At 35.3% G+C, this 10,842-nt stretch overlaps 3 protein-coding genes across 4 annotated transcripts; all 3 read right to left on the bottom strand.

Moving 5' to 3' along the window:
* Positions 1–819: 819 nt before the first annotated feature.
* LOC118054750 (putative RING-H2 finger protein ATL69) lies at positions 820–3,073 on the bottom strand. The gene is made up of 2 exons (XM_073407832.1): positions 2,671–3,073; positions 820–2,253 (listed from the first exon to the last, which is right to left on the bottom strand). Exon 2 carries the CDS (start codon positions 2,246–2,248, stop codon positions 1,706–1,708), a length of 543 nt encoding a protein of 180 aa, XP_073263933.1. The 5' UTR covers positions 2,249–2,253; positions 2,671–3,073; the 3' UTR covers positions 820–1,705.
* Positions 3,074–3,962: 889 nt separating this feature from the next.
* On the bottom strand, positions 3,963–6,329 carry LOC118054749 (protein MAINTENANCE OF PSII UNDER HIGH LIGHT 1). Its single transcript, XM_035066446.2, has 3 exons — positions 6,012–6,329; positions 5,585–5,719; positions 3,963–4,575 (listed from the first exon to the last, which is right to left on the bottom strand). The coding sequence occupies exons 1-3, from the start codon at positions 6,180–6,182 to the stop codon at positions 4,165–4,167; spliced, it is 717 nt and encodes a 238-aa protein (XP_034922337.1). The 5' UTR covers positions 6,183–6,329; the 3' UTR covers positions 3,963–4,164.
* A 509-nt stretch (positions 6,330–6,838) lies between these two features.
* LOC118054751 (WAT1-related protein At3g28050) lies at positions 6,839–9,140 on the bottom strand. Of its 2 annotated transcripts, none has more exons than XM_035066448.2 (7): positions 8,768–9,140; positions 8,588–8,653; positions 8,381–8,494; positions 7,902–8,265; positions 7,628–7,786; positions 7,371–7,522; positions 6,839–7,252 (listed from the first exon to the last, which is right to left on the bottom strand). In XM_035066448.2, the coding sequence occupies exons 1-7, from the start codon at positions 8,947–8,949 to the stop codon at positions 7,093–7,095; spliced, it is 1,197 nt and encodes a 398-aa protein (XP_034922339.1). In that variant the 5' UTR covers positions 8,950–9,140; the 3' UTR covers positions 6,839–7,092. The 2 variants fall into 2 exon arrangements, with proteins under 2 accessions (XP_034922339.1, XP_034922340.1); XM_035066449.2 differs by having other exon boundaries at positions 7,902–8,136; positions 8,768–9,139.
* Between the last annotated feature and the right edge of the window lie 1,702 nt (positions 9,141–10,842).

Raw genomic sequence — 10,842 nt, forward strand, 5'->3', positions numbered from 1 at the left:
ATTTTTGTGGTATTTTCTTTTACATGGAAAATACTTAATAATGTCAAATCCTCAAGTTTTTAAAAATGTTATTTATTTGTTATATTATTGTAATTTATCCTAAACTTTTACAATATGTGAGCTCCAACCACGTTAACATCTGGGATCTTGACAAGAAGCTTCAGGTAAGCTTGCATGATTTCGAAACCTTGACAGGATCTACGCATTCGGTTGACAAGTCGTTTTGTGTATACGTCATGATAGTGACAATAGCAATTGTCTTTGGTTCTTCCTTCATTTTCATGTTTGTTGAAACGTTCAGGTCTACAAGAGAAAGACGAGCACTCTTCAATGGAAGGGTCGTTTTCCTTTTCCAAGAGAGGAAAGCTTAGACGGGAGAGAAAAAATGGCTAAGGTATTAACTACTTATTCATGTATTTATTTAATTAAAACTGAAATAATCTTATAAAAAATAAATAATATAACGAGAAACACCCAGATTGCAATATCTGGGTTTTCTTAAAAAAAACATCTTTTCATTCCAAATGTCCAAAGGGGTGAGGTGAAAGTTGAGGATAGCACTGTCGTTTGTATGCATCATGTCGCTTGTGTAAGGCTACATTTGGAGGTTCAGTTGAATCGTGCGATTCTAATTTTTTTAAAAAAAAAAAATTCTTGTTTTAAATTAATTAATTTTAATATTTTTAAATTTTTTTGATCGTTTATTTTAATAATGTATATATTTTTAAAAAATATTATTTTAATATATTTTCAATTTACCTTTAAATTAATAATAAATCAAATCAAGTTTTAATTTGCTCGACCAGATCATGACATTTGATTCAAAGGTGAGAGAATCTCCACGTAAGAAGTGTCTTCTGTTCCAACTTCCACGCACAAATACACCCTTTATTGGTCACTATGGGTCCCACAAAATAGTAACGGTGCGTGACCACTCCTTTTTCATTGGTTAAAAATAGCTCCCCTCTTCATGTATGTATTAAAGTAAAACATCCACGTATCTCAACACGGGATTTACATTTACCCCTAACACACGATTCTTTCTTACAAAATCTAGCATACCAACACAAACTGAAATTGCCTTATTTGGTATGGATAAAATAAATTACAATATATTAAAAGTAAATACTACGTGTATTCTAAAGTAGGTATGATTTGGTACTGTAAATAATGAGGATAAATAAGATATTTTTATATGCATTTTATATTTGAAAAATATAGAAATTTATTTCAAAATCATCTTAAAGTTATATTTATTTTATCACTTTTTTTAACCAAATATATTGCTAACTCTCCTTCATGTGTCATTTTTATCGTGAAATACTAACTAAACCTGACCTAAATATTTCCCCGTATCCCAATATTAAATTCACATTTTTTACCATGGTAAAATAAATTATTTACAGCAAAACTAAGAAAAATAATGAGGATTTTATTTATTATAATTGGAGGTTTGAAACGTATAAATGGTTACTCGTTATTGTTTTTATGAATAAAATGTAATTGTTAACCCCATCAAAATTATTTTAAAAAATAAAATGAATATAAGTTTAATAACTATTGAATAATATTTATTTATTTAAAAAAATCTATTCTGATACTAATCCTCAACTCTGGCTAAAAAATTTAAAAATAAAATAGAATTGAAGGATGGAATAATTAAGCTTAAAAAATTGAGAGTGGAAGAAATAATTTCATTACAAAATCACCTGGCATGGAAGGCCAAGGGCACAACCTCAGCCAAAGGAGTAGCAACAGGCGTGGAATCCTTCGACGGAGCTGGGGAATTCCTACACAACGGACACGTGGCATTCATCTTAAGCCATCCATCAATACAGTCAGCATGGAAACAGTGATTGCAATATGGAATACACCGTATGGCATCCTTGGGCAGGTAATCAGACAAGCATATGGAGCATGGGCCTTCATTGGGCTTGGGTAGCCTCCGGCTGTCGCCTAACACCATCTTAGGGTACGACTCTATAATGGGCTCGTCCAGGCCCACCACCACCGCCGGCATAAGCTCTATCGAATCCCTGGTGGTGAAATGCCGGTGAGGCCCATAGCTATCAGTAACACCATTATCACTACTGCTGTTACGGCCGAAACCATTACCTTTAACCCTTATGCAAGCATAAGAAGCAAGCATTATAGTAGAAATGAGGACGAGGATGCTAACAGCTATGGCAATACCATAACCGAGGCCACTACCCGCCACGGCCAGCGCTGGTGGATCAGCCATGGACATGACTCCTGAGAGAGTGAAGAAAGAGAAGATTAAACGTGTCTGGGAAGAACTAGAACAAGCTTAGAAAAATCGGATGTGTTAGATTTGAAAACAAAGGAGAGAAGAAGGGCCAACGGGGTCCGCGGGAAAGAATTAATAGCATGAGAGCTTTGGAGTTAATGTTCAACGACTACTGCCTTAAAGAAAAGTTTAAAAAAGTAGGCAAACATTTATGACAAACATTGAATTCAGTTGATTCCCTACTTTGGAATTGTTTACTGTGATGGGCACGTTATGTTATATTGTATTCTTATATTTAATCTAATAAGATGATCCATAGTTTGTGTACTTTCTACTTTCTAAATAAGTCATCAAACCCCAAAAAAGATTGGTGCGATTCGAGAAGATGGCCTTGAAAATGCAGGCAAGATCTTAGGAAATACCTGGAGGTTGTCAGAGCCGTTGACGACGCACATGATAATAAAGATAGCTCTATATATCACCATGGACTTGATATTATTCAGCATATTGCAAGATCTTGTATCTTTTGGTTTTTAATTATGACCACACTAGATATGTGCTTGATTCTTGTCCATGTAGATGAAGTCCTTTGATCTGAGGATTGTGATGGGCTGGACATGCTTGTTATTATGATGTGTCTGTGTTATTGAAGTTCAAAGTTCCAAAAAACTTTAGCCTGTGTTGCAAATTCCATTTCCTGTTCGTCCTGTTCGTTGGATTTCTGTTCTTTTTACCTGTTCTATCTTGTCTTTAAAGTGCTATAACTTCGGGAGATGGGATGTCGCCTCACAAAAAGCTACATGGTGACCAGGGCCAGGCGACAGTTTACCAAAAACAATGGTCTCTGTATGGAGGCTTACGCTTACACAATCATGACATACGCATGTGGACAATATTCATTCAGCTTTATGCTCCATTTATGTAGAATACTTGTCGTGAGGTTTTGGGGATATGAGGGTTGATCTTGAACTACTCGTTACATTTTGTTTTGTGATGACTCTGTACTTTTCAGCCGAGAGATGTTTGCTGGTGACTTACTATCACTAGTCCAAGGATGATTCTGGATCATATATCGTGTTCTTGATCCTAGACCACTTGTTCTACTGGTCTGCGTGTTTTAGTCCTCCTTAAAACTTCCCGCAAGCAGTTATATACGATAGAATGGTGGTATATGGTAGCCACACCTTTGTGAACTATGGACTGTTTTCTGAAGAGTAGAAGCGCTGAAAGCTACCAAGGGAGGCCTTATTAACGGATTCAAGAGATTGAAGGAATGGTGAGGAGGTGATCTCCCTAATTCGCTATTGATACTATTGCCTTCTTTGGGAAAAATTAAAGTCAGCAGTCCATCTTCAGGTGTTTTCTCCTTTACTTTTGAGGCATTAGCTGTCTAAGAAAGAGCATGCTATGCTGTGCAAAGCTTCCTCTATATTTGATGTTTCTTTTCCCATCCCTTGTTGAATTGCTTGTTGATCGAAAGAGATCCAAATGAAGTTCTTATGGGAAAATATGGATGAGGCCCGCAAATCTCATTTGCTGAAGTGGGGTGCAGCCATGAACAAGTAAATCAAGAATTTCCGATGCAGGGATGGTAGAATAGAACCAGTGCTGGAACATTCAAACAGATCACAGAGCAACCATGTAGTTCCTTCAAGGTTATCGTAATATTAGATCAAATTGATAGTTAATGCAGAAGATAAAGATAATAAATCTATTGACAAATAAGATAGATAGCATGATATTATTTTTGGTTACTGCAAACAAAACCATAATACCATTTGATGTCTTCCTTCATGCTATAAAATACTAAATAAATATAGCTCCTTGTTAACAGCCTTTTCATTGTTTTCTGAGTATACATCAGCAGTATAGAATAAAAAAAATTGTGTTTCTACAGTTGAAGAAACTGAGCCAGTTTAATTTGCCAAATTAGCACTGCTCACACTTGAAGTTAAAGGCTCAGGTTCATATTGAGATTGAACCGGTACCTCAGAAACTTCTGGTGCAGATTGAACCTGTATCTCGGGGACTTCTGGCATGGAGCTGTCTGCCTGTATGGATGAGGGGGGCTCTGTTTGGCTTGGCACTGCAGCTTGGATGATTTCTGCTGGCTTAAATTTGTTGATATAGTAACTGAGAGCTGGTCCCTTGTATTCCGCCGTTGTTATGTTAGATGGGTTCTTACCAACTAGGAGGAGAATAAATGAAGCTACAGCTACAGAAATGAGTCCAAGGCCAGCAACACGTGCTGCTGTGCCTTCAGAACCTTCAGCGGAAGTACCTGCAGTTCCCGAACTTATTGCACTTTCTGCTACATAAACTGCAGGCTGAAAATATTTGAAGTTATAAGATGTTGGTTGTACAGCTCCGTGCCAGAAAGGAATGCGATGGAAAAATCAAAATAACGATCCAGTTATATCATTGTTCAGACATGAAGCCACAGTAAAGTGAACTAAAGATGAGTAACATCTGTCATTCCATGACCATGTTTTGTTGAGAAATAAGCTAGGAAATAAACCAATCTAAAAAAAGGACAGTGATAAAATCTTCAAGAAAAATCAAATCACAGTGGAGCACCATACTATTCAATGCTGTTGTTGTGTCAGAGATGAGAAAGCGATTTGGTGTATTGATGAATCAACCATTTCCTCGCACACTTCCAAAGAAAATGCAGGAAGACATTCATAGAGGCATTCATGTTTACTATGAATTTGGTTCCACCAACAAATTTTGACATATATGGAAGATGGGTTTGGAGCATACTATAGTATCGGTGATGGCTTTGGGATTGGTTTTTGGTACGATCTGACTCCCATCTCCTGCCACAACTAGAGGCGGTAGGTTTCCATAGAAAATCCATATCTTGACTGCTATGATACATATAGACTTATGACAAGAGGAAGCAAGAGCCGACTAATATCAGGACTCCAGTATAAGCAACACAACTCAGAGGATAGACAATCCTTCCCAGATAAAGCTGTTGATGGATAGTTATCAACTCTCCAGTGCAATACAATCACCACCACGGACCACTTAAAGGATGAAAACTGATTCATTTGAAACAGATGTTAAGATATAGAGTTAACTCATTACCCTTGGAACATTACCATTTTCCTAGCTAAATGAGGCACACTTATGATTTCAATCTTTGGGTCGTTCAGCTTCTGCCAGGATTGATTCTAGACAGTTAATATGCGTGAAAGGCAATAGGATTAATATGCTTTGCCGAGAGCGGCCATAACTGCTCTGAGTTGTTGATTAACGAGTAACATATATAGTGATCAAAGTTAACAAAAAAGTGATGATTGATTATAAGAAAACCTGAAGATTACTAACCTCAACTGAATAGATATTTGTCTGTCCAGCAGTGTCTTTCTCAACATACCCTGTCCAACCGCGTTTACTTGGAGGGAATGTCCCAACGACTTTGGTTTTCTCCCCTGCCAACCACTCCATGCTCACCTTCCCAACCTATTTGACAATAGCAATCCATCATTTCTCTACATGATGCAATGTTGTACAAACATATACTTACAGGCCTCAACGCACAGATACTGAAATATAAACTGAAACAAGCCAGACTCTCCTTTCAAATAAATAGTAAGAGCAATGAATCAATTAAGACTATCTGAAGAAATTAATAAAACAAAACCAAAAATCTAACTTCTTGACATAGCTGAGTTGCAAAAACACCAAGACCGGATCAACATATAAAGATAAAGATAAGGTAACCAAGAAGAGTGAATAATTCTTTTGAACTGACCTCTTTTTCCGGGGCACATTCTTCAGTATTACATTCAGCGTCATCAGAGGACGCTTTGATAGTGAAAAGCTTCGAGTTTCTCTTATTTCCGTTCGTGTATTTCTTGAAAAGTCTTGGTGAAGTGAGCGCGCAAGTGTTTGCTGATATCATTGCCTGTGAGGCACAAGCCATTAGCAGAGATGACCTCAAAAAGAACAGCACTCGAGTTAGCTCTCAGGAACTTGTGGCTTTCTGTGTCTTGAAGGGGTTTCAGGGTTGGAGGTTGAGTGAGAGGACAGGAGACAGACAGATTTTGGTGGGGGTGTAAGAGATATTTTTTAGGATGGGTTTTTTGTGGTGGATTTTGAGGGGGTAACGTGGAGCATTTTTTTGCTGGGCTTATTGAGTGGCCGATGCCTTAGAAAAAAAAAAGCATTATTTTCCTTAAATCCAGCTCTATTCAAAAGTTAATTTTGAACATCCTATGTTTCGGACAATTTTTTTTTAATTGTTTAAAAGTTATAATAAAAATCAGGTTTAAGATTCAATTGGGAAAAAACATATTGATGCGTAAAAGTTTGAAAAAATAACTGAAAGTTATAATTAGTCGAGGTCTGAAAAACTATCAAGTGAAATTAAATATGAAAGATATTGTTTCTAATATTTTAATTATTTTTCTAATTAAATTTGAATTTTAATTATTTTTTCAATTTATATTTAAATTTCATTTGGCTAGACGGGTTTTAACATTTAAAAAAACAGTTGGCGTGTTATTTTTTTAATTATATATATTTTTAAAAATATGATAGTTTTCTCTTTATTTCTATACAATTTAGTACTATAATCTTAAACTAAAAAATTCTAATTTTTATCCAATGCCTTCATAATATAGAATTTACAATTCAACAAGGTCTATTGAATTTACAATCAACGTCTAAACGAAACTAGGCACTGCCTGCCTAAAGCTGGGCGACCTGAATGAAGACATGAAGATTTTCCATGCATAATATGATTTTATTAATCCCATAATGATTAAAATGGACCGTCCATTTCCTTGAGTTGGCACATCAGATGCTGCAGGAAGTAGCAGGAAAGACAATAGCTATGCATCAACATTGCTTCTGTTTTGCAGCAATGGGACTTTTTGAGAGGATGAGGCAGGGCCTAAACTCTCCTCGTCTTCAACCTTCTTGGTCGCTTCTTGGGCCTTCCCCCAAATCACTGCATAAAATCCTGAGGCTATTATCACAGCTCCAATCACACTGCAAAGGCAGGAAAGAAGAATTTAATTGGGTTTAACTTGCTAGAATTATATAATGAATCTACATAATTTCAACAACTCAATCATAAACATAATCCAAAAGATCAGAAGAACCTCACATTCCCAGATTCAGAGCATCCCCGGAGAAGACGACACTCGCTGTAGCTGTAATGACAATCCCCAAGGGTGCGAATACAGAAACAAACACAGGACCTGTCTTCTGTAGACACCATGTCGTGACACCAACTTGGAAAGCATGGCCCAGGATTCCCTGCTTGTTTAAAATCTCAGGTCACTGGTTGCGTATTGCAACAATATCAAGCTAACGTTTGATGTCTAAAGAAGCTGGAATACGAGATGGGTTTTATCTACGTACCGAGAAGAGGACGGAAACCAATCTTGTCTTAGATTTTAAGCTCCAAGCAGAGGGGTCTCTTACCATGACCAGACAAACTATTGAAGACAGTACGGTCGAAAAGAAGAAGTAAAAGAAGACTACAATCAACTTTGCTGGGTATTTTTTGAGGATTAATGCCTGAAACATGAAATATGGATACGAAATTAGAATTTGTTGGTACTTTTTTTAGAGATTTTGTAACAGGCTTGTTTTTTTTTTTTTTTTTTTTTTATCAGGGTTTGGTAAATCTCACCTGTACAATAAGCCATGAAGAAGCCATAGTACAATCAACCGCAAGAAGCAATCCTCCAAGAACCCAGTTTGAGTGTTGCGAGAGCACCAGGTGAGATGAATTTGAAGCTGAAGGTAGTGCTTTCAGAAGTAGGGGACCCTTGTAGAAAGTAACAACGAATGCCCCTCCCATCGATATTATGGTCCCCATGGATTTAGCTAGGGTGCTGTAACTTCTACAGTCAACCTTCTCCATCCTGAAACAACCCAGTGAGACTATTTTAGGGCTGTTCATGTTAGTATTTTGAGCAAAAACAAGAAAGGAAAATGAAAGAATCATGGATTTAGCTAGGGTGCTGTAACTTCTACAGTCAACCTTCTCCATCCTGAAACAACCCAGTGAGACCATTTCAGGCCTGTTCATGTTAGTATTTTGAGCAAAAACAAGAAAGGAAAATGAAAGAATCAAGTCAACCATTAAAGAACTGGTAGTAACATGACCTGAAAATAACAGCAAGTACGAAGGTAAGACCAGGAACAGTGTTAAGCATGGCAGTACCAAGTGCAGGAGAACTGAGGTTAATTCCAGCATAACCAAAACTCTGCCCCAAGCAACTGAAAAAAACGATGACAAATCAAACCCAGGATAACAAACAGGACCCAGGAAAGCTACAGGGTCTGAAATCAATTCTAACAAGAAGTACGAACCCGAAAAGACCAAGCAAGAAGAACCCGAAGACAATTGACAGGGTGAGTGGAGGCCTCTCTTGTGGTCTGCCAGAGCAAGGAAATTAAACAGAGAGAAAAGATTGACAGAGTTATGTAAGTTGTGCATAAACAGTTCTTTTATGGTACGAGTGCTGTCTGCGAAGAGATAGAGATGAGGACCTGTGGAAGATCAAAGAAGACGGGAGTAGAATGGTGGAGGCAATGGTATTAGAGTAAAGAACAAAGACGAAACTACTCATGCCATTTGACATGGCTGCCTTGCCTGCTATCATACGCCCAGCCTGTGCACACTCTGCCATTATCATCCCCACGATTGGCAGTACTGCAACTTTCACCCCCATTTTCGCCCCCTTCGTTGCTTAATTACTAGTACTGGTATAATATCTCACTTTGGAAACATTCACTGTAAATTACGGGAATGGTGCTATTTTGCTTCCGGTAGCTCGGATGGGACATGGGAGTGTTTATCACACCAGCTACCAACTGGAATCTCTAACTACTTGGCTACCGGAGCAACCCTTGACCAAGTGCTGTTACCTTTGTAACATGTTTAAGGATTTAAAAAAAAAAAATAGATAAAAAATTTGAGTTAATTTATGATTTGGTTTTTTTATCAAAATATTTATTCTTGATTATGTTTTTTATAATTAAAACAATGCTATTTTTCAAACCATTTTTTAACCCCTGTTTATTTTGCAAATCTTTGACCAAGTGTACAAGAAAGGAAAATTATAGTTATGGCGGTTTCAATCTTTCTGTATATAAATAGATGAAGGATACAATACTCGTTATCAGGTGGGCGGTCAATTTCTACACGCGTGTCGCCTAAGAAAAAAGCTAGCTGTGGGGTCATTTCCAAGTGATGATGATATGATATTCCAAGTAATTTTATACGAAAAGGTGCGTCATTCGAATACAGAAACAATTTTCAATTTACATTTATTCGTGGGATTATTCCTGATTTCTTCAAGGAATTCTCCTCGTTAAAAAATTATAAAGAAAGAAAGAGGAATTGTTGTATTTTAGAAATTTAATTTCAAGTTAGGTGGACTTATTTTTTGTTTATTTAGTTGGTTAGAGTAATAATATGATTGTATTAAATATGTGTTTGAAACTGTGATGTATGATCATTTTTATTAAAATATATTAAAATTATAGAAAAATATCAAAAAATTATTAATCTGATATATTTTAAATGTGAAATAACTATTAAAACGCAAGTGAAAATATAAAATCAAAGAAGTACTAGAACCGGTGAGAAGCATAGTTAAAGATTTTCATTTCATAAAATCATCAGAATTACCTCTTGTTGCGACTTCACTGCTTGGAATTTCAATTCTAATTTTTGAAAACAAAAATAAATCTGTTTATATTTAGTTAATGTTTTAAAATAAAAATAAAAACAAATATAAAAGAGATAATAATATATTTAATTAAAAAAAAATAGAAATAGAAATATCTCTCTTCACCGAGGCTAAACGATGACTCAATGTTGAGCAAATTTAATGAATGGAGCTGCACAAAGGGCAAAACAGTGAAAAGCAACAACGCCGTGTTTTTAAAAACTCTTGATTTTTTTAAAGTTTTAAATTATTTTTTAATTATTTTAATGGAGTGGTATTAAAATAAAAAAAGATTATTTTGAATTATTATATTATTTTAATATATTTTAATATAAAATAATATTTTAAAAAATAATATTTGTCATAATCTCGTATTGTTGGCTTGACAATGCAGTCAGTGCACCCTTTGCCAATCGTACTCTAAAGTCTAATCTCCTGAGCCAGTCATAATTCACAATGGATTAAATCTTATCCTTCCTCGTCATCTCCCATCAGCATCAGGGCATCTTGTCAATTTCTTGGTTTGTTTATTTTTTTCAGAAAAAAGTTCTTTTTCTTTTTTAAGTTTTTCTTTTAAATATTTTACGGAGAATGAAAAAAAACATGTTGGTTTATTAGGGATGAAAATGAATTTTTTTAAAAAAAAACACATGAAGATTATACTTATTTTTTTATATATAAAAAATCAAAATCAAAATCAAAATCTATAACCATCGTCTTAATCTTAATATTTTGTATTTGTAGTATTGTAATAGTAAAATTATTATATTTTCTAAATTAGAAATTACTATAAAAAAGTTATACTGCTAACTAAAAATATTTATATTAGATTTATAGTAAAAAATAAATTTAAAACACTAACTAAATATAAAAATATACAAATAATTGTAA

Source organism: Populus alba, chromosome 3 (assembly GCF_005239225.2).
Source record: "Populus alba chromosome 3, ASM523922v2, whole genome shotgun sequence".
In the NCBI taxonomy this organism is placed as follows: Eukaryota; Viridiplantae; Streptophyta; class Magnoliopsida; order Malpighiales; family Salicaceae; genus Populus; species Populus alba.

Bases quoted from the DNA above. Each gene is read 5' to 3' on its own strand.
- LOC118054750 (XM_073407832.1), bottom strand. From the start codon at position 2,248: ATGTCCATGGCTGATCCACCAGCGCTGGCCGTGGCGGGTAGTGGCCTC.
- LOC118054749 (XM_035066446.2), bottom strand. From the start codon at position 6,182: ATGGCTTGTGCCTCACAGGCAATGATATCAGCAAACACTTGCGCGCTC. The intron at 5,720-6,011 runs GTCAGTTCAAAA...ATTGTCAAATAG, and splicing joins AATGTGCCCCGGAAAAAGAG to GTTGGGAAGGTGAGCATGGA. The intron at 4,576-5,584 runs GTTAGTAATCTT...AAATATTTTCAG, and splicing joins CAAATATCTATTCAGTTGAG to CCTGCAGTTTATGTAGCAGA.
- LOC118054751 (XM_035066448.2), bottom strand. From the start codon at position 8,949: ATGGGGGTGAAAGTTGCAGTACTGCCAATCGTGGGGATGATAATGGCA. The intron at 8,266-8,380 runs GTCATGTTACTA...GGGTTGTTTCAG, and splicing joins GTACTTGCTGTTATTTTCAG to GATGGAGAAGGTTGACTGTA. The intron at 7,253-7,370 runs GTGAGGTTCTTC...CTGCCTTTGCAG, and splicing joins GATGCTCTGAATCTGGGAAT to TGTGATTGGAGCTGTGATAA.